The sequence below is a fragment of the Muscardinus avellanarius genome, assembly GCF_963383645.1.
Source record: "Muscardinus avellanarius genome assembly, chromosome: 17".
Classification (NCBI taxonomy): domain Eukaryota; kingdom Metazoa; phylum Chordata; class Mammalia; order Rodentia; family Gliridae; genus Muscardinus; species Muscardinus avellanarius.
In genome coordinates this window covers 30,729,704-30,751,612 of record NC_137803.1, presented here as the reverse complement: position 1 = coordinate 30,751,612, position 21,909 = coordinate 30,729,704, and the positions used below count along the sequence as shown (strand labels likewise).

Sequence of the window (21,909 nt, the reverse complement as noted above, 5' to 3'; positions counted from 1 at the left end):
CTGGAGCTGGGGTGTGGGAAGGAATATATAAATTATCAAAGACTCCAGAACATCTTGACTCCAACTCTTCCAGCTGCCTTTGTTTCTTTAGCTGCAATGGTCTTTTTTTTTTTTTCTTAATATTTTTTAGTGTTAGCCTGCATGGACTCTTTACCAGCTGTGCTTCACTTAAGGCAGCTTCCTTTTTTCCAACATCTTCCCCTAGACTCTTCCATTTACCCCTCTTTCATTCCTCCCCTCCATACACACAAGTATTTGCTCAGCATGTGATATGCTTTTTTCTCATGATTCCCTATGTCTTCTATAAAAAGAGAATATTTAAAAGGGTATAAGAAGAGGGTATTTAATCTTCCCTGTGTCCTACCCTGAGTGTGTCTTGTTTGCTGTCAGCCCCTCCTTCCACCTGCCCCATTCCTTGGGCTGGGAATGCCAGTCTGGGAAGGATAACTTGGCATGGGCTCCCCAGGGACCCGCCAGAAATTGCTGAGCCTTATACAGGCTAATCTACGATGGCCATTCCCAGGCTCCCGTCAAGGACCCCACCCTCCTTCTGACTGCCAGCACCTGCCTACCCAGTGCCCCAGGTTCATGGCCTTCCATGCCCTCCCAGGTGCAGGCTGTTCTGGGAAGCGGGCAGGAGCCTCGGCTTTGATCACGCACACAATAACCTCAGCGCCCAGGCATCCATGCTAATCACTTTTGATTACGAATGGATTAAACAGGACAGCAGCTGCGCAGGGCTGCTTTGATTCAGTCCCGCTCAATAATGAGATGCACAGACACAGGCCAGGAGGCTGCAGTCATCAGCTCCGCCCCACCCTCATCTGTCCTCTTGGAGGGGCCCCTCTGGATGCTGGGCACCGCTCAAAGACAAAGGGGAAACAGAGGAAACTTGCATGGGCTCTGAAGCCAGTAGTTTCAGCGTGCTCAGCCTCATGTGAGATATCCTGTGGCCCCGCTACACACTGTGCCCTTTGCCAGTTGCTCAGCCTTGTTCTGCTCCACTGCTGTAGGAACTGCAGCTTGTTCCCTCCGAGCATCAAGGTGTGGAGCCATGGATCACCCAGGGTCTGCTCTGTAGAGATGAATCCCAAGCCAAGCTCAAAAGCAACCAGATCCACCGGGGGGCTGATAGCTCCCCCTCACCCAATCATGTCCTTCTGTGATCATTGTGTCTTCGAGGGATAGAAGAGAAAATTGTGTCCTCAACAAGAGTCTTTTGTAACAGCTGTAAAACACATTCATGGCCCCCATCTTGTTTTATTCCCCCAAAGATACTGGGACCTTTAAAATACAAGGAAGCCAAAGTGTAGACTGATACATGCTTTCCCAGGTGTCTTTTGGTACCCATTCTGATTCTTTAGGAACCAGCCTGAGCCTTGTCATTTTGCCAGGTAGCTGTCCACTGGCTTCTCTTTTCCTTCATTGGCGAAGTCCTGAGTATATCTAGTTTCTGATCATGGGCTCATGAAAGTAGTGACTGCTATGTGTGTCTATTTTTGTATACAGACTGAATTGTTCAGGGTGGGATATGAGCAGCTGTCTTGACTAAGTTGCAAGACTTAAGGGAGGGAAAGGAGATAAGAGGGATTCAGCACCAAAGCCAAGAGTTCTCTGGGCTGTTGGATCTACTAATAAATTTGACCTTTGGGTATTTAATGTTGGCCAAAAGTGTTTGAAAGAGCAATAGGGAATCCCCTGTTTCTAATAAAAAGCTTCTGCAGAAGAGCCAATGTTTCCAGCTACATACTTTTTACAAATTTGCCCTAAGTCCAGGAGCCAATTTGTTAACCTTAAGCTGAGGTATTCACTTAATCTTAGCCTGGCAGAGTCCTTGCCAAAGCCCTTCCACATTGCCTACAACTTTCTCATATCAGAAGAATCAGAGTTGCTGGGAACAGTAGCACATACCTATACTTTGAGTACCAGAGAAGGCTAAGACAGGAAGATCGAAGGTTTGAGGCTAGTCTCAGCAACTTTGTGGGACCTTGTTTCAAAATAAAATAAAAAAAAATAGGTCTTGGAGTTTATCTCAGAAATAGAAAGCTCCTGAGTTCAATCCCTAGTCCAAAAAAAAAAAAAAAAAAAAAAAAAAAAGTTCAGAGAACAGTGGGTTTTGAGGGCAGGCAAAGGAGAGGACGGGGTGCAAAGTTATCACCATCTAGCCATTTTATTTGGTGATGTCACCTGTCATGCTCTGCCTAGTATCCTGTTTAAGTGGCCTACGCTGAATTGATGATCTTGAGGAAATGGGTGCATAGACACACCAGTGGTGCGCTGGAGCCAGCTCACCGGATACAGGGGCCAACGGGACTCATCTCTCTCCAACTTTGCAATCAGGGACTTGATGTCGGTAGTTTAAAACTGTGGACATGTTTCTGATATAGAACTTGGCAAATGCTTCAAGTCACCTCCCTCCAGTTTTTAAAGATTTTCCGGCACATGACTGATTAGTAACAGTTACTGGCTCCATGTGCTCAGATCTGAGATCCACAGTTTGAGCCTTTTTATAGGCTAGTGGTTTTGAACCTGAGAACCATGTCCAGGAAAAAAAAGTAGACTGAGTGCTTGGCTGACCTGAATGGGGATGCATATTGTGATAGGCATATGGTGATTGTCCTCAAATGTATCGGGAGCTAGCCAATGGCAGGAAGACTAAGCAGACTATCAGGTGTGTCTAGGGGTCAAGACTAGAGAACAAGGGAAGAAGATGAGACTGACGTCTTTTGGGCTTGGTGTCTGGATCTAACTTCAAGGGTATATAATCCACATGAGGTGTAGAGTTGGTTACTCATTGTTTCTGCTTCTACATCTTTAAAATAGGGCTCACTTCCTGTTTCACCAGGAGACCATAAGGGGGGAAAGAATAGGTTGATTCTTTTTCTCCAAAACTAGGCAAACAAGTTTCAATGAGGTATATTTCAACCAAATAAAAATGGAATTTGCTAAAGACTTGCTTTACAGCTCTATTAGTGAACCAACATCTCAAAAGTGCTCAAGCTGGGTGCCCATCTGTTAGAGTAGTTGGGGAAGGGGATTCCTGTATTGGAGGGGGCTGGTCTGTATAATCCTTTCCATGGGAAGACTTCTGAAGCCAAGAGAATCTCTCATCCCTGGGAAAATCACTGACCACTTTTTTGCCTCATTTACTCCATCTGTCAAACAGGCAGCAAAGTTCCTTCCCTTTTCTGAAGTCTTTCACTGTTATTGAAATGGCTAAATGAGAGCACTGCTTGAGTGTATTGGTTTTTGGTTGAAGGTATACAACTATTTTATCAACTTTATGTTTCACCCTTTTTGCTATAATAAAAATATACCTTGAAATATAGCCACATTCCCTGTGACTTGATCATCCAGAACATGTGCCATTTTGTACCTGATAGATTATGGAAGATAATAATTAAAAGACAGCCCAGCTGGGTGTGGTGGTCCACACTTATAATCCTAGCATTTGGGAGGCTGAGACCAGAGGATCACGGTTCGTGGACAGCCTCAGCTACTAAGTGAGGCCCTTTGCAACTCACTGAGACCTTGTTTCAAAATAAAAGGATAAAAAATAGGGCTGGGTGTATAGCTTGGAGGTAGAATGCCCCTGGGTTCCATCCTTGGTACCGCAAAAAAAAAAAAAAAAAGACAGCCCTATTTCCAAACATTTTTATGTGTAAATAAGTTTATGTGTCTTAGAACTGAGATTCTCAGTATTCTAGGATGTTGAAGAAAACCTTAGAGTGAGTGGAGAGAGTGGCTATTGTTGTCACTCACATACTTTCTATTTAATTGTGGCAAAGGTGATTGGATGGACCCAGCTCTATAGCACTTTCCTACTCTGCAGATCCTTTTCTGTCTGAGACCTAGATAGTAATAGATTCTCTGCCTTTATAATCATGGGCCTTTCACACCCCTTTTCTTTGCTTGGATTTGGAATTTCCTTTTAATAAGGGGAATGGGTACTTTGGTTTTTCTTGCCTAGTTAGGAATGAACACAGCAAACAGTTGTCCTGGGAATAGTTGCACAGTGATTATGGTATAACTGACTGACAGTGGATACTCTCCTAATGCCAAGCTTAAGTAGGAAGAAATGTGCAAAGGAAAAGTAGACGTTTTACTCATAGAGAGGCCAGTAAGAGATGAAGGCGTGGCTCCACCTAAAGACACATTTAGGCTCTGCCAACTCCTCAGTTGTTCCCAGAGCCCTCCCAGGCCACTATGTTTGCTACAGCATTGCACTCTCAAGCACCAGTGGGCTGTAGGTAATCTCCACCTTTAGCAATAGGCATTTTGTGTGAACTCTGGGTGAGTGTCAGGACTACCCATTGCCTTTCTTAGATTCACATAGGGCTCTTGCAGAGTTCCTCATGTAAGGACTAGTCAGGGATATGACTTGCCCAGGACCACACTACCAGAGGTTGCCAGAAGTAGCTGCAAAAAGCATGTCACCAGTTCTTTCCTCACAAAGGGCTTGGCATATGATGACTAACGGACTCTCAGACTGAGTTAGCAGCTTCTTCCATTCCTGCTGATGCGGCATCTGTGTGTGTCAGTCACTGTGCTCCCTCTTAGTGGGTGAAGTGTAGACAGACACTCCCCAACTGAGCTTGGCATGTTTTTCCAAAACTGGGTGTACTAAAAGTCAGACACCTGGATTTTTAGAGAGGATGACTGGAGAATATCTTATTTGGGGACAAAGCGTAGGACTATCTAATTCATATTTGACTGAGTCATTTTGATGAAAAGAGGTGTCTGTGCTATGATCACAGGGTTCTGAGAATTAAATGGCAGAGTATTGCATCTTTAGCCAACTGTGATTGGTTGAGACAGGATTGTGCAAGACACAAACACAAAATACTCCAGCCAAGAACAGCTATTGGTGAACTAGCAGTTTGAAAAAGGCCCATATAAAATACAAAAGCAACAGATTTTTATCAAAGTGTCAGAGTGTGTATATTCCAAGAAGTCATGCTTTTCAAAGTTGACATGCTGGGAATCTGTCTTGTTTTCCCAGGATGTTTTGTTTGCTGTATCCCTTGGGAACGTTTTTAGAAGCTGTAGAATTTCTTCAATAGTGAAAAATCAACCTGGACATAGCCAGGAGTCTTAGACCTCAGATAGTTACCCATTCTGGAGAAGACCAGGACCTGGACCCCAGTGCCTGTGACACTAATTCAAATGAAGGGCTCTCTGTGGAAGGGATTGCAGATTGTTTATGCAAATAGTTTTTAACAGCAATTCATAGATATTTTCACTTTAACCAATAACAAAGCATATAAACAAGGAAGTTTCAGTTGGCAGATTAAAATAAGTAAGCATAGAACCTGTTCTGACTTCTTTAAAAATACTCAGTAATCTTTTTGATGAAAACCCTAACCAGTTTTATTCAGTTGACTGAGACTGTCTTTTAGAGAGTTTTGTCTTATGAATGTTTATTCCAAAGTAGAGGAAAAGTCTGCTTTTCAATTATTTCTGATAAAGATGGTTGTCTTTTCTCCCCAAAGGTCTTGCTCCTGCTGTCCAGCTCCTTCATTCTGTCAGGGGCAAAATTGTCTGTGCTACTCATGCTTCTTTTCTTATGCTACATAGGGTTTGAAGATGACATAATAGTATGTTTCATGCCTGTCATAACAATGATGGCTTATTTAGGATTTCCCATTTATCAGTATTCTTTAAAGTATCCACTTGCATGATTATAATACTCTTCCTCCGGATGCAATTATCCCCTGCCATTATTGCTTACTATTTTTATAAATACCTACCTATTGTCTGTCTCAGCTCATGTCTCTAAAAGACCTTTGCTAGATTTGATGTGTTGGCCTACAGGTTACTGGCAGAACCACATACATGAGGCAACTGAGAATGAGTATAGGCGTCTGTTTCATCTGGTATTGCACATGTTGTATGGATATGTCAGTTACAACATGGTGAATTTGAATAAGTTATTTAATGTTACTAAGTTTCTATTTCCTCATTTTATAAGGGTGTAATTATAGTACTGCTTTATGAGGTTCTTGAGAGAATTTGATGCTATGAGTTGATCCCTGAAAAGCATTTGGTAGTTTATGGGGATTCTCGGCATCTGTCATGGTTCCTGGAACTTGGCATGACCTCATTTGCTGGAAGAAAGGAAAGATGGAGAGAGAGAAGAACCAGGGAAAGAGGTTATGAAAAGAAGATATTCTTTTAATAATGTTCAGAGGATGAACAGTATGGTCTCCAGTGATTCCTTGGTCAACCACATTCAGGAATGAAGCCCCTTTGGATGAAGTCAGCTTAGTTCAGAAAAATTGAACAAAGGGGTTAATCAAGATGGTAGAGGCATGACCTTAGATGGCTACACTGTAAGACATACAGGGCCAATGGAAGCCTAGTTTCTACATTCATGGTGACTCACCTGGAGCATGGCTGGCTGGAATCACATGTTCCTGGGGTCCAGGGCTACCTCTGCAGTGGAGCAGAGAGGGAGACGGCAACTTTCCATTAAGGGGTTCCTGATATGGTCATGGATGATTAAGACAGGGAATTGGACTCACTGTGATTCAAATATGTGGGGTTTTTGTCTCTGCGTGTGTGTGTGTGTGTGTGTGTGTGTGTGTGTGTGTGTGTGTGTTGTGTGTTTGAGGATGAAACCCAAGGGTATTTGGCCTCCGAGCTACACCCCCTGCTCTATTTTTTTATTCTTTATTTTTGAAACAGGGTCTCACTAAGTTGCAGAGGGCCTCACTAAGTAGCTGAGGCTGTCCACGAACCGCAATCCTCCGATCTCAGCCTACCGAATGCTGAGATTATCAGTGTGTGCCACCATGCCCGGCTTCAAATATGTGTTTTGATTCCATTTCTCATCCTTTTTGCCTCCCTAACTTTGGGAACATTACTTAACCAGTTTGAGCCTCAGTTTACTGAACTATAAAAAAAATACTTTTCCACACTGATAGTATAAATTTTAAGAGGACTGATGAAACAAAGCATCTACCTGGGACAGGAAAAGGCAAAAGTTGATCCTGAAAAATTAGTTATTTTCTATATTCTTTTTTTTTTGATAGTATTGGGGTTCCTGGAAGCCCTTCTACCTCTGGGATACACTCCCAGACACTTATTTTTTAAAATATTTTTATTTGGAAACAGGGTTTCTTAAGAACCTACACGATCCTCCTGTCTCGGCCTCCCAAGCGCGGGGATTACAAGCGTGCGCCACCAAGCCCAGCTATTTTCCATATTCTAATTGCCAAGAGTTCAGGGTAGGCTTTCTGGAGGAGGTCTTTTCTTATAAAAGTTGACAGCCAGGTGTGGTGGCACACGCTTGTAATCCCAGCATTTGGGAGGCTGAGACCAGAGGATTGCAGTTTGCAGATAGCCTCAGCTACTTAGTGAGGCACGCCATAACTTTGTGAGACCCTGTTCCAAAATAAAGAATAAAAAGAAAAAAACAGGGCAGGGTGTGTAACTGGGATGTCGAATGCCCCTGGGTTTCATCCCCAGACCTGCAAAAAATGAAAGAAAGAAAGAAAGAAAGAAAGAAAGAAAGAAAGAAAGAAAGAAAGAAGAAAAAGTATGACTACAGTTCAGACATCATTGGGTCCAGCTTGGCTTTATCCTTTTTTCATAGCTACCTGTAATTGTGATTAATTGCTCCAGATCTGGCCCGAGGGACCCAGCTTCCCTGCCAAATTGGCTATACTGAGCAGGGCTTTCGACTCTGGCTCTCAGATACTCTGTGAAGCAAGCACCTCTGACTTTTTCATTCTCTGCCTCTGAGTGAACCTAGGGGTATAAATCAATTTCCTGGGAATCACCAAGAGGATGAATTAGAAAGCTTTGATACTCATCTCGAAGCCAAGTGAGTGGATCATCTGGTCAGTTCTAAGCAGAAATTCAGTAAATGATGAGAAGAGAGAGATGAGGGTGGGTATCCCGTCTAGCATTTAGCTTTGTTTGGCATTTATTCAATGAGGGGAACCTCCTTTATGGTTTTTTATGGACTTTAGAAACAGCCCACAGATGTTTGTGAAGTGATTTCCTAATTTTGTTAGAAGGAGAGGACCTACAGCCCAGATCGCACCCCTGAGCTGCAACGTATCTCTAGCTCATTCCACGCCTAGTACATTAGTTGTACTTTCTTACATGTGTAGGTCTCCGAACTTCAGATTGAAAGAGCAAACATCCCTGTCTGCAGACAGGGTAAAGAAAGCAAAAGAAAGCATTTTCCCACATGTAACTCATGATAGCTGTAAAGTCTATGATCTTAAAAAGTTGTCTGGACACATGCCCACCTCTTTAAATGTGGTAAGCTGGTAGTTGGTTATGATGGCACATGCCTATAATCCCAGTACTTGGGAGGCTGAAACAGGAGGATCACAGGTTTGGGGACAACCTTAGTAACTTAGTGAGACACAGCAACTTAGGGCGGCCCTGTTTCAAAATAAAATAAAAATAAATAAAAAAGGGTTAGAATGCTCAAGTACAAATAAAGTTATTTTTATAAAGCTTTAAGTTCAATGTATATTAACAGGGAATTCCAACATAAAATACCAAGAAAAGTTGTATGGCTCTATTCAAAGTGGGATCAGGGCCCAGAACTTCTTACGGATCTCACAAATCTCCAAGACACTTTCATGGGATTTCGGGCTCCTTAGTAGACAATTTGAAAATCATTGTTTCATAGGTTTTCTCAGCATGGCTTATTTCAAAATGGTAGCAGAATAATGGCAAGCCTGATGAAACTTCCAACGATACACATCTTAAAAGAATCTGAAGCAATAGGTTCAGTGGTACATGCTTGTAATCCCAAAAAGTCTTAAAATGTAAAAGTGAAGGATTGAAGGTTTGTGGTCAGAGAGAAAGAGAGAGTTGCTTATTTAGATATTCATCTATTTAGGATGACTTTATTTTAAAAATAAAAAGGCTTAGGTGGGTATAGCTTGTAGGTAGATTTGCCTTGGGTTCAATCCCTAGTACTAATACAAAACAACAACAAAAAAATGTAACTGGGGCTCAGCTGGTACTATAATATCATATACAAGAACATGAGCTAACAAGACCAGACTGAAATGACATTTTATCACCTACCACCGAGAAACCTCTGAGACTACTTAACCCTCTTAATCCCGTTTTTACTAAAATCCTTAACAACTGGTGTTTTTAACATACATGTCAGCTGTTTAACCAGATTTACCTATGTAAATTTCCCACCCAATACCACATAAGACACTTTTCATGAAGTCCCATTTTCTGGATCAAAAGAATACTGCACTCAAAAGTAATTTTACTGTGAAATTCCAAAAGGGCAGGGCAAGTTTCTCTAGGTTCACTAGGTTCAAATGACTTAAACTAGACTAATGATCTTAATCAGTTCTAGATTCGGGAATTCAGGGGCCTCTAATTTCATTATGTCTCAGTAGATATAGCTCATCCACAAAGTGGAGGATTTAAATATATTCACACCCCAAAGATGAAATAGTTGTCTTGGACAGCACCAATTATATATAATGCTGAAAGAGCGTGGGTTCTATATGCAAGGTTACACATGGGATCTTAAAAAGATAAAAACATGCAAAAACTCTTCTTGCTACATCTTTAGGAGAATTTGTTACAGATCTTACATGTAAATGTCAGAACCCCATCATTACAAAAAAATAAAAATAAAAATGAATACAAGCAATCAAGACAGGCATGCTTAGAGTTATATACAAAGTTCTTATTCATCATCCTCATTGCTCTTGGGAAAGAGAACCTGGAGTTAACACTGGAGCTATCAGTGGTTTCAGATTTAACCTTTCAATTTTCATGGACTGGGTGGGGGGATACTGCAAAAGGGTACAACCCAGCTAGAATGGCAGCTTCAGTTGTGTGACTTACTTCTTAGGCTGGTGAGAAGTCAACCCTTGGCCCCAGCACCACACATCCCAAATGCCTTGACAATTAGAACAAATGCCTTTGAACTGGAAGGTTGTTTACCTTTAGCTCAGATGTGGATTTGACTTCTGCATTATTGGAGGGTGAATCTATGTAGCAGCCTGTGTAGCCATCTGTCCAAATTCCTATTTGTAAACCAATAATAGAGCAACAGAATAGTGCTCTCGTACTGCCATCAAACTGACTTTTTGATTAGAAATACCAGGCCATGTAAACCAGACTGTATAAACAAGCTCTTAGAGGTATGCTTTTTTGTGGGGAGAGTTGCAGGAAGAGAGGGCAGAGAGGAGATTAGGTGATATCTCCTGTAGTTCCTTTTCAGCCTTCAGATGAGAGGAACAATTTGGGTGCTAGAAGTGTGGACCAGAGGGAATACAGAATTCATTGAATAGGTGGTAAAAATCATACCTGAATGGTTAAGCGATCTCATCAAATGTCACATGACGAGTTGTAGCAAAACCAGGGCTCGTGCACAGGTTTTCTTCCTTTCAGTCTAATGCTCTTTTGTAGGATAGCATTTCTTTTAACATACTGTGTTGAGTAGCAACCTGCTGATTCCATCTCACCTATCTCATTCCAATATCCCTGTTTCCTTCTGTGGTTCCAGTGGAGTTCGAGGATCCTTTATGGTTGGTGATCCCAGAGCCTGTTGCTGGGACTTCTTTCCTTCTTTCTGTCTTGTGACTCTTCCTGTCCCTTTCAGAGTCTCCAACTTTCTGGAAATTTCTGTTCAGATCTTCTTTCATCACTGTGAACAAATACTTGACAAGAACAACTTAGAGAAGGCAATATTTTATTTTGTCTCATGATTTCAGAGGTTTAGTCCAGAGTTATCTGGCTCCAAGGAAGAATATCATGGATCAGGACATGGTGGAGGAAAGCTACTCAGCACATGACAGGAAGGATAGAGAGAGAGTCAGAGAGGCTGGGAGAGGAAGGGACCGGGAACAGATATAGTCCCCAGGGTCACACCTCCAGTGACCTACTTCCTCCATCCTTGCCCCACCTGCCTACAGTAACCCACTAAATACATTCACATCATTAATCCATCAATGGATTGACCCCATTGATAAAGTTAGAGCCCTCATGAGTGACTTATTTCACCTTTTAATAGTTCTCTATTGCCAACACATGAACTTTTCTGGGGGACACTGTATATCCAAATCATAACAACATCTCAAACCTTCTTTTGGTTGTGTACCTATACTTGGATTTGTCCCTCCTGGTTCCTATTGGGTAAGTCACTTAATATTTCTGGACCTCAGTTTCCACTTTCAAGGGGATGAGTCTATAAATCTGTAGCACCCTTGAACACACTTATTTTTGGATATTTGCCTTGGCTTTCTGGGACATCTTCCACATAGGCTGTCCCAGCCCCTTTGTGGACTAAAGGGTTGGAATAGGATAGGGTTCAGCTTACTCCTACAGCCAAAAAAAGAAGCAAAAGGCACAAAGTGAACAGGGGATAAATTTTTTTTCCCTAAAAGGTAGGAAACTGAATCAATGACATATTAAAAAGAAAGGAGTTGAGATGACACAAGGCTCATTTAATGAACAGGTAGTAAGTATCTTTAAAGGCAAATTTGAGCATGGATCATTTATTCTCCTTAGAGACATCATTGCTCTGTTCTTTTATCTTCTAACTTACCTATCATTGTATCCATCCATCTGTATATGCATTTCATGAGATGCCTTCATCTCTTTCTCTGGCCCACAAGAATGAAGTATCTGGAAGAACAAGTAGTCTTGAGAGTCTCAGAGCCATCAGACTTCACTTTATCCAGCTGCCTTTCTGCAAGGCAGAGGTCGCTTTGGCCAGATGTCCAGCATGAACTTCCCCTGCCCTTTAATGCCAGTGACCCCCTTCCCAGACACAGGGGTCTGAGTCAGCCTGAGGTTTATGTGGGGAGATGTTAGGCTCTAATCTACCATGGTATTGTCTGTACTTTGACAAAAGGCTGGCAGTAGGGAATGATGTCCCTTGGAACTAGAAAGAGGGAGAAAAACAGCATAGGTCCCTCCCCTCCTGTGGGGGAAGCTTTAGAAGTTGTAGAGTTTGCAGGTAGGTGGGCAGCTGGTTGGAGGGACTGTTTCGGGTCCAGGGTGGTCACAGGGGTTGTTGGCTGCAGCTGTCCTGTGGGTCAGTTTTGATGACAGAAACAAAGGAAGAAGCCCATTGAGAGAGCAGAGTAGGAGAACAAGAGAACAAAATGTCTGTGCTTGGGGAGCTGAAGGGATTTCTCCTCTCACCCCTTTGAGGCCTCATGGCGCCCTTCATCTTCTCTCATCCTGCCCTTTGAGCTTGGAGAGACCAAAAAAAAAAAAAAAAAAAGACACAAAAGCCTGAATTTATGCCAGGGGAGAAACTGCAGCTCTTCAAAACATGGAAGGCAGGGTCATCCTCCTAATATTTGAATGTGGATTGTTCCAAAGAGCAGCAAGACGTGTCAGGAATGAGATTGGTCTGCACAGGGCCCCAGGAACACTGGCCTGCTCCACCAGGGAGATGAAAGAATTTTCTCCTTCCTTTGCCTTTTAAATGTAATTCTGTCTGCCCTTCTCTGCTCTCAGCCCTTTAGCTGGGAGTGGTGCAGACATTAGCCATCCCAGGGAAGGCAGGATCCTTTTCATTAACTTCAGCCTGATTGAAGTCCCTAGAGCCATGGTGGATTTCATTTTCCTCCCCTCTCTGCCTGCCTGTCTTGGATTCCTCCCTACCAAGCTGGGCTGCCATGAGCAGCGAACTGTTTCCCAATGTGACCCAATGGGGTCAGGGTCTCAGAAGGAGGGGGCATTGGGGACAGGTCTGGATCTGTGGCTGTTAAGGCAATGGCTTTGGGGAAGAACAAGCATTATTTCTTGCCAGCCTCAATTTCCTCTAAATTCCCCAGCATTTCTGTTCCACCTCTAGGAGAGAAGCCAACATCTGGTTAGGACTGGACTGGATGTTCAGTAGCAGAGGCTGCTGCAGAAGAGCTGGACTTCAGCGATCCACGCAGGTCCGCTGCGTGCTTATGACTGTGGTCATGAAAATGTCAGTTAGAAGCTTCTTTTCCTGCAAAGTGAAAGTTTTAAAAATGTGATTTGGTGGTAGAACCTTTGTTTTCAAATGAATTTGAACTCAAGAAAGAAGAAAAGGCAGAGCTACTGTGGTTGAAGGGAGGGAGGGGACCGAGTGGAAATCCCTTGTCTGTACCATATGCCCTTACCTCAGAGCCCCAGGAGAGGTGTCTCTGGAGCCCAGTGATGTCCTCCTTCCTTCCTAGGAACCTTCAGTTGCCTTTTTCAGATCTCAACTCTTTTTTAAGACTGGAACTCTTTTAAGGGGGAATCTGGATTTAGGTAATGGGTGAATTCTAAATACGGGAGGACATTCTTGTCTCTTATTGACACTTTAGCATCACACTTAGGTGCCTGAGGGCCAGCCTCTTTTTCCTGGGTGCAGAATGTGGAGATGTATAGGGCATCACCCACTTTGAGCTATGTTCTGCCCAAGAGCTCTTGCACTTGGTTGCAGCATGGTTAGAACCCAGGAGCTTGGCACAATGGGAGTCATGGCTTGATAATAATCAAATACAGGATTCTGTGCACGATTTTTGGTACCCTTACTGAGGAGAGGTGACAAAGCTTGCCTTTGGCTGCCTCCAGGTCAGCTGACAGCTTCAGTGCCCACAAGATCGTGAGTAAAATATTCAGAATATCCAAGGTAATGGCTGGGGATGCGCCTCAATGGTGGAACATTTCCCTAGCATATAGGAGGCCTTCGGTTCCATTCCAGTCCCAGTATGGCAGAAACAGAAAAAGAATAAAAAGAAAAAGAATCAAATCTCAGGCATGGTGGTATGGGCTATAATGCCAGTACTTGGGAGGCTGAGACAGGAGGATCACAGGTTCCCAGTCTGCCGCAGCAACTTAGTGAGGACTTCAGCAATTTAATGAAACCTTGTTTTAAAATTGAAATAAAAATGCCGGGCATGGTGGTGCATTGTAATCCCTTGCACTTGAGAGGCTGAGACCAGGAGGACTGTGCCGGTTCGAAGCCAACCTCAGCTACTGAGTGAGGCTCTCAGCTACTTAGTGAGACCCTGTTTACAGATAAAATATAAAATAGGTCTGGGAGTGTAGCCTGGAGGTAGAAAGCCCCTGGGTTCCACCCCCAGTACCACCAAAAAATAAATTAATTAATTAAATAGGCCTGAGGGTATAGCTCAGAGGTAGAATGCTTTTGGGGTTCAATACCTAGTACCACAAAAGAAGAAAAAAAAGAATAAAGGAGAATCAGCATCTGCAAAGAAAGGGAACTGAAGAGTTTTAGAAGTCACTGGATTACCATCTACGACACTACCTCCTGGCATCTTCCCATTCACGTTCAGATAAGCTCACACATTTGAGTTGCAGAGTCCCATTCAACCTGTAACTCCTTCATCCACGGGAAGTGAGAGCCCTCCATCTCTTGCTTGTGGTAGACTCATTCATTGTTCAGCCTTTTTGATTTTCATAGCATTCTTGCTTAAATTTAACCTCCGACTTCCACACTTAAGTACAGACCAATATTCTCTGGGAGAACTGGTAGCAGCTAGAGAAGAGTCTGTTCTCATCGTTCGTAGGCGTTGATTAATTCATTCAGATACTGGAGTGCCTCCTTCACACAGGAAATGTGCTTGGTGCTGAGTGCCATTTCCCTTTGTCAACTTGAAGGATGTCTTGAGCTGCCTCTCACGCTTGTGTTCTCCACACGGAGCAATTTAGTCGTTCTTGTCCTCGGCTCCCGGTGACAATATTCTCCACTTTTCCTTTTTAAGTCGTTTGACCAACAGGTGATTTAGATACTAATTGTATGTCTAGGCTCTTCTCAACCATTTGGGATGTACATAAGATAATGTGTGAATTAGCATCATCTCCTTGGGAATGGGCTTGTTAAGTGAAAATAGGAAAAAGTAGCCAGGCATGGTGGTGCACGCTTGTAATCTCAGTACCCAAAAGAGGCTGAGGGTGTACCTGGGAGGTAGAACACCCCTGGGTTCAAACCCCAGAACCACCAATTTAAAAAAGAAAAAAGTTCTGAGTGCTGAACGTTTCTGACACATTTGCATGATCTCATGATCTCAGGACAAACAAGAACTAGACATTTTGGTCTTATGATAACCTGGTAAGCCCTGTTAAAAGTGGTGAAAAATCTTTGCCAGCTCTACTTGCAGACCTGGAGAATTTGGGCTCTGACACCTGAATGCAAACACACATTGGCAACTGTGCCCTTGCACAGGTCTCTCCCATGCCCTTAGCCATCTCACCAGCCTTTGTGTCCCTCTTCCCAGTGTCCAGCTCAACTTAGAAGCTTAGGTTGTATTGATAAATCCAGAAGACTGGATGGTTATTACCAATTAAGTAAGTGTGTCTGCGAGGAAAGGTTAGTTAAGAGTCTTTCTTCAGGACTCAAGCTTCTTGTTACAGCCTATGGCTCACTTGACATAGATCCTGGCACCTGGCCACTTTCCTAGGTCACATCTCCTCAACAATCTGTTTCCAGTGTGATATAATTCAGAAGCATCTTACGATGGAGGAAAAAGCCTGAGTTTTGGGAAAACATAGTTTGGGATTTAAGCTCCAAATACCTGTATTTATAGGACACCTAGAAAAAAAATTATTTAACTTCAGGAAGCCTTAAATTTCTTTTTCCATAAAGTAGAGATACTTCCTATTTTGTTAGGGCCTTATGGAGATTGAAAAGTAAAAATTATACAAAGCAGCAAGCAGTGTGCTATGAGCCCAGGTGATTCCCTGTCTTGGCTCTCTCACAGTGCCCCCTTTTCTCAGAAGGAGATTATGGCTGACATTGGATAGAGGGAAATAGGGACCTGCTAGGTGTCCCTGCCCACGCTCTTTCAATTGCTCCCATAAGGAGCACCTCACCCCACCACCTTTCATTTATAAGGCTGAATTCAAATTTCACTCTGTTTCAACAACTGCATCCTGACCTCTCTCACCGTATCTTCAAAGTTTGGCACATGCATTGTGCTACACTCTGCTTGTCCTGAAGTATACACATCTAACCATTTGACAAAACTGCAGGTTCTTGAAGGCAGAAATTCGAGTCTTCTAATCATGCTTGGCCCTCAGTGCCTCGGAAAGTGGTCTGAGGGGCTATTTGTTGCTTGGGTTATTTCGTTAAAATCATAGAGCTGAACTGGCTGTTTTCAGGCAGGCCCAGGTGAGGGGAGAAAACTTGGTTCTAGTTCTAATGCTACTTAGACATCACTCTTGGCAGAGTCATTTAGGGAAGCTAAAAAGCCCTGTTGAGCTTTTCCAGAGGCTAGAGGCACTGGAGCCCAGCATGACTCCTTTTCTTTGTTGAACCAAACAAAATATTGTCACAGAAAACATGAAATCTTTCCTATTTTTCACAAATGCTCTTCAGGCCTAACAAAACCAGTGGTCATACTCATTGAATCAAAATAAGCATCTTCCCTTTCTCTTTTTACTCCACCAAGTCCCAGTGCTTTTAAAGCAACAATAAAGAATGTGATTATTTCATTAGTTAATCATGTGTTTTTATTAAGTGTCTCCTAGTTTCAAGCCCTGGAGAAGACACAAAAACAAACAAACAACCCCCTTAACCTTGCTCCTTAGTATTGATTAAAAGGAAAACTGCAAAATTATATGTAAACCTGACTCTTATTTTCTAATGTGATATATGATTGAAGCATAAGACAAACTTCTAAGCAGTACATAAAATCACAGGTAACATAAGATAAGGAGAAATTGAGTCATATGTAAGCAAGAAAAGGAAAGAGTCATTTTTACTGGTCTGATTTAAAAAGGAATGGATAAACAAAGGATGGAATCTCCCCTACAGGAGCTGGGTCTTTGGCTCTGAAAAAGTAATTCTTAACTTCATTTATCGCGACTACATTGACAGTATGAAAAAAGCCAGGGACCTTCTTTCTAAGGAAATGTATGCATCTATAGATTCACAGACAGTTATTCTCACAATTTCGGGGAGCCACTCAACTTCCAGAAGTCCAACCATAGGGTCCTAATTTAAGACCCTTTGAGGAACTGGTCGCATATAGGAGGAAGTTAGGAGAGGGAGGTGAAGGGAAAAGATGGAGTCAGAGGTGTGGTGGACACGGTGGAAATCCATCCAGGCTAGATTCCTAGCTCAGAAATGCCACGTTTGCCTTTTGAAATTGCGCTTCTTGAGCTCTGGTCCAGGCTTTGGTAAGTCCGATGGCAGGCCAGTTGTCCTGGGGATGCGTATGCAAACTCTGAAAATTATCACTAATGAGAACTTTTTTGTTCTTTTCCAGCTCCTCACAGCCAGTGACCTTGCAGCCAGTGACCTCAAAGGATTTCAGCCACAGGTGAGTTCCCCTGAAGCTTGTGTGAAATTTAAAGTGAAAGGTGTCCCTCCTGTGTCCCAGTTTTGGTACGAGGTCCTGAGTCCTATCCTCCACCTATGAGGGAGAATATCCGACCTTTCACTTTTTGTGACTGACTAATCTCACTTAGTACAATATTCTTCAGTTCCATCTATCTCCCCGCAGAGTACATATTTTGTCTTTCTTTGTGGCTGAGTAGAATTTCTTTGTGTGTATATATCTTATACTCTTGTAACCTATTTACTTGTTGATGGGCATCTCAGGGACCTGAGGGAGACGGGAGTGGAGAAAAAGACTTGAAGAGGGAAACACTTCAATGGACATGATGTGCATAGACACACTTATCAAAGCCAGTCCCTGGGCTGAGCACTGGAAGATGGGGGAGGGCAAGGGAGGGCACCTGGGGAGAGCTCAAGTGCCTGTGTGTCTGTATGCCTCTATCACCCCGAACTTCATCAAGATGTATGATTACAGTGCACAAAGACAAAGTGAAATGATTTGTAGTTTAGTTATGAGCGAATGAACTTAGCATGACGACAGAGAAGTTTACCCCGGACCTCCAGTTTCTCTGATTCCAGGTGTTTGATGACCATGAAAATGACTTGCTAGCCTATGTTCTCCCTCCATCTCTTCACTTTTATCCCACCCCGGATAAAACAACTTCTTTCTGTTCCTGCTTTCTTAATGTTTTACAGTAAAAAATAAAAAGTCTACAACATGATGCCTGGAATGTTGAGTGGTGGCTTACTCAGCTTAGGAAAAGGTTGAATTAAAGGAGATAGAGGATGGGATGGGGCTGGATATTTTTCTTCTGTGCTTCTCTGTTTGGACAGGCTATTCACATTCCTGTATTCATCCTGTGCAAATGCCCCACAGTCATGGCCTTATGGCCAGGTTAACTTCAGATTCCTGCAGAGGCAAGCAGTTGAGTTTTACTGATCTCCATCAGGAAGTAGACTACTGCTCTCTCCTGCCCATGTGCTATTTGGAGGTCACCGTGGGCCAACCATCAGAGGGTGCAGGCAAGGACTTTCTGGGGTTCTGCATGGTAAAGGTGAGGATGGGAAGCCATCCTCCCTTCTCTGAAAGAGGAGGCAATGTCTACACACACATACACAAATGCACACTAGACACACAGATGCTTTAATTTTCTCACACAGACTCCTCTGTAGACACAGATTACATATAAAAATAGGTGAATCCAAGAGCTATGGTTACAGTGCTCAGGATCTGCACCTTTTCCATAGGAAATTTCTCATCACTCCTAATTCATTGCCCCCCCACAGTGCTATGACTTTGTGGAAAAATACTGCAAAACCAATGGCAGTGAACTTCTGGGAGAAGAACATGTAATTTTCTCATAGCAAGAGTTCCATCTATTTGGAACATCTTTCTCAAACATGTTTTACATGCAAGAGCCCAGCAAGCCCTCAGTCAGGTGTCCTTTATGAGTTACTTCCTCTGACTCCCTTTTACTGCCTGGAGATGCTGACCCAAGTCCTGACATGAAGTAGCCTGGGATTCCCCGGAGAGTTGGGAATGGAGATAGAAAGTGGAAAGTCAGAGGCTGGAGGAGGATAATTAGCAAAATGAAGACTCATTGGTGGAAGTAAAAAAAAGTAAATCTACATGCCAGTTTGAGGTGTTTTCAAGACAGTCATGGCTTGTTGATCCTCTGTTGTTGATGCAGTGAGGTTTTGGAAATAGATGTCCAGTGAGCCTTTTTGCTAGTTATTGAAAACTGGTGAGTAACTAGTGTAGCTATTCACTTATTCAGAAAAACTTCCAGGAAATATAAAAAACTAAGGAAACATAAAAGCACAAACAAATCAACATTTACCCACAGACCACTCAACCCCAGCACCCACTTACATACATTGGCATCCCAGCTAAATAATTTTTTGTCTGAAAATTTACTTTAAAGGGGGGGGGAGTCAGGCATGGTAGTGCTTGCCTGGAATCCTAGTACTTGGGAGGCTTAGGCAGGAAGATTATGGGTTTGAAGTCAGCCTCAGCAATTTAGTGAGACTGTCCATACCTTACTGAGACCTTGTTTCAAAATAACAAATAAAATAGAGCTAGAGATGTAGCTCAGAGACAGAATGCACTTGGGTTCAATCCCTAGTACCCCTCCCCCCCACACACACAGTAAAGAAAGTAAGAAGGGAAGGAAGGAAAAAAGAAAAGAAAGAAGACAAAAAGGAGGGACAGGTCTGTGTGTGATGCTATGCTGCTGCCTGGAAAGGTATGGAGACTGCGTTTACGGAAAGTGTAGTATGTAAGTGCTACATATGTGTGTATGGTTTGGGTGTGGCTTCTTTCACCCTGAAAGAAGCCACACATAAGCCACTCTGCATATTTATTTAGAGAGATTGCTAGATATTAGATTTAAAGTGAACTAGTAAGTGAAGGGAAAGCTGGACATGTTTGAGACACGTCCATCTTTTTGGAAAACAGGATCCTAGAAAGGCAGTTTCCTCACTCCCTGTCACACTCCCCGCTGCTTCCAGTGCAAACACTCACTCCCCTGGCTCTGTTCAGCCTTTGCACATTATTCCATTTCTGTGTCATCTCCTGGAGGCTCAAAGCATCAATGTGTATTTTTCACCCCTCAGGATGCCTGCTCCTGAGGCCAGGAAGTCCTGGGAATCTTCTGGCCAGCGTGTAATGCTCAGATCAAAGTCAATGCTCCAGGGTCACTCCTAAATCAAAAACACTCTGATGTGTCTTAAGTCAGCATCACCCTTTGGGTTCTTTTCCCAATAGAAATAGAAAGCTACCCACATGCTGCAGGCTGCTTCCTCCAGCCACAGTTGTTGGCTTTTGTCATTCTTCCCATTCTTTCTTTGGGTTTCAGATGAAACTCAGCCCCATGCAACCTGATGCCTGCAATAATTCATGGGCACAGTCCCTTCCAGGGACAGTCCATGACTGTCAGTGGGTTCTCAGGAGGACCCTGCCCTGGGATAACTTTGATCAGCCCCATAGCTCTTGCATGGTCTACACTGATCACTTTAATGTAGAGAAATTTTTTTATGCCTGCTTTGTGTTTTTTTCCTAAAGGAGATGATGACTTCCTCACAAGCCTTTGGATACTTGGAAAGTGTAGAGACTGGTGACTGTATTGGACTGGGCCATTCTGTCTGTCTGTCTCTGTTTTCTTTTCATTCTGATACAGCAGAAGAGGTTAAGGAAGTGAGTGTCTACCTTTCTCTCTACTGTAATGGGTTTCCAAAGATGCCATTCTCCCAAATGGAAACACATGATTTTGTAGGTAAAAGCCGGGAGAAACTGTGCTGTTTGAGCTACTATGCATCAATGGTGGGTGGATTTCCCAGAGGTGGTGAGCTTGGCCTCTAGTCAGAGGACTGCCACTATCTCCTCCAGTCAGACTGGGGGCCGGTAGGTGAGTCATATTCTTAGTGAGTTTTCAAAGCACAGATGAAAAAGCTTCTGCAATTCACATCTAAACCACCCTAACTTTTCTTTCTTCTGTGGTACCCCCGACACACAAACACATCTTCTTTTATCTTCTAACAACTTGTTTTTGCTTTTTGAAGTAACAAAATACACTTGATGCCCCTCCCTTTGAGTGTTTGGATGATTGGAAATAAGGATCCTCATCTTTTTTTTTTTTTTTTGAAACATTCCTCTCCACCCCAAGAAGAATAAAAGCTGACATCTAATTATCCTTCATAGGAGCCCAATAACTATATGTCTTCCTCTCCCTACTTTCTTTTTATTTCTTTTCTGCCTAATATAAAAACTTCAGTGCTTACTGTAGAAAGTTGGAATATACAAAAACCCATAAAAACAAATCTGTTACTCCACCCCAGAAGCATAGGTGAAGACATTTAGAGTTATAGTGTTCCAACCTTTGTTCTACATAGATGTATACATCTATGGAATTTTTAAACTTATGTTATATGCTGTATGCTTTTCTGTTACCTTCCTTTTTGTTTGTTTGCATGCTTTTATCATCACTGAAAATTCATCTAGCAACTGGTTCTCCTTGTATTAATTACTAGTGGCATCACTTATTTACATCCCCATCTTGCTCATCTTTTACAAGTTGAATTTTCTAGGAGCAATTCGAAGAAGACGCTAGGAGCTAGTGTCCTTACCTAGAACATAGGCATCATAAAGGCTTCCTGGCATTTGTTTATTCTCAGATATTCCTCAGTCCCTTGATGGATGTGAAGATTGCTGGAACATTATAGCGAAGTGCCCATGAACTTGTGCACATGATTACAAGGGCCCAGATGGAGAAATGGTAAAGAAATTAATGCAGCATGAGGATCAAATCAGATGTAGGTTCATGGCACCCGGCCATGGTGCCTTTTAGAGAAGTATACCAGCCCCCAGAAGAGCACTGACTGAAAGACTCGGTCCTTTCCTGCTATATGAATTCTTCACCATCTCAGTGGTGAGATCCTTCTTTTAGGAAAAATGGAGTATTATTTCAAGAGTGAGGGCAGGTGTAAGAGCTGCCTCTGAAGTGCAGCCATTTTTAGCGAGTCTTTAAAATATTAATTGCCACGATGGTCAATGGCACATTGTTATTAAAGGTGAGAACAGAGTGAGTGGGGCAGACAGGGAAATGTTTTCAGTATGGAAAAGACAGGGC

The 21,909-nt window shown here is 42.8% G+C and overlaps 1 protein-coding gene across 2 annotated transcripts in view; it reads left to right on the top strand.

Annotated features, from left to right (window-relative positions):
* Positions 1-21,909, top strand: part of SETBP1 (SET binding protein 1) — a gene marked incomplete at both ends in the record, with an annotated part of 355,245 nt that overhangs the window by 145,263 nt on the left and 188,073 nt on the right. For both annotated transcript variants that reach the window (XM_080714810.1, XM_080714809.1), the window contains one exon: positions 17,211-17,264. In XM_080714810.1, the coding sequence (XP_080570936.1) occupies positions 17,211-17,264 (54 nt within the window). The remainder of the gene's footprint in view (positions 1-17,210; positions 17,265-21,909) is intronic.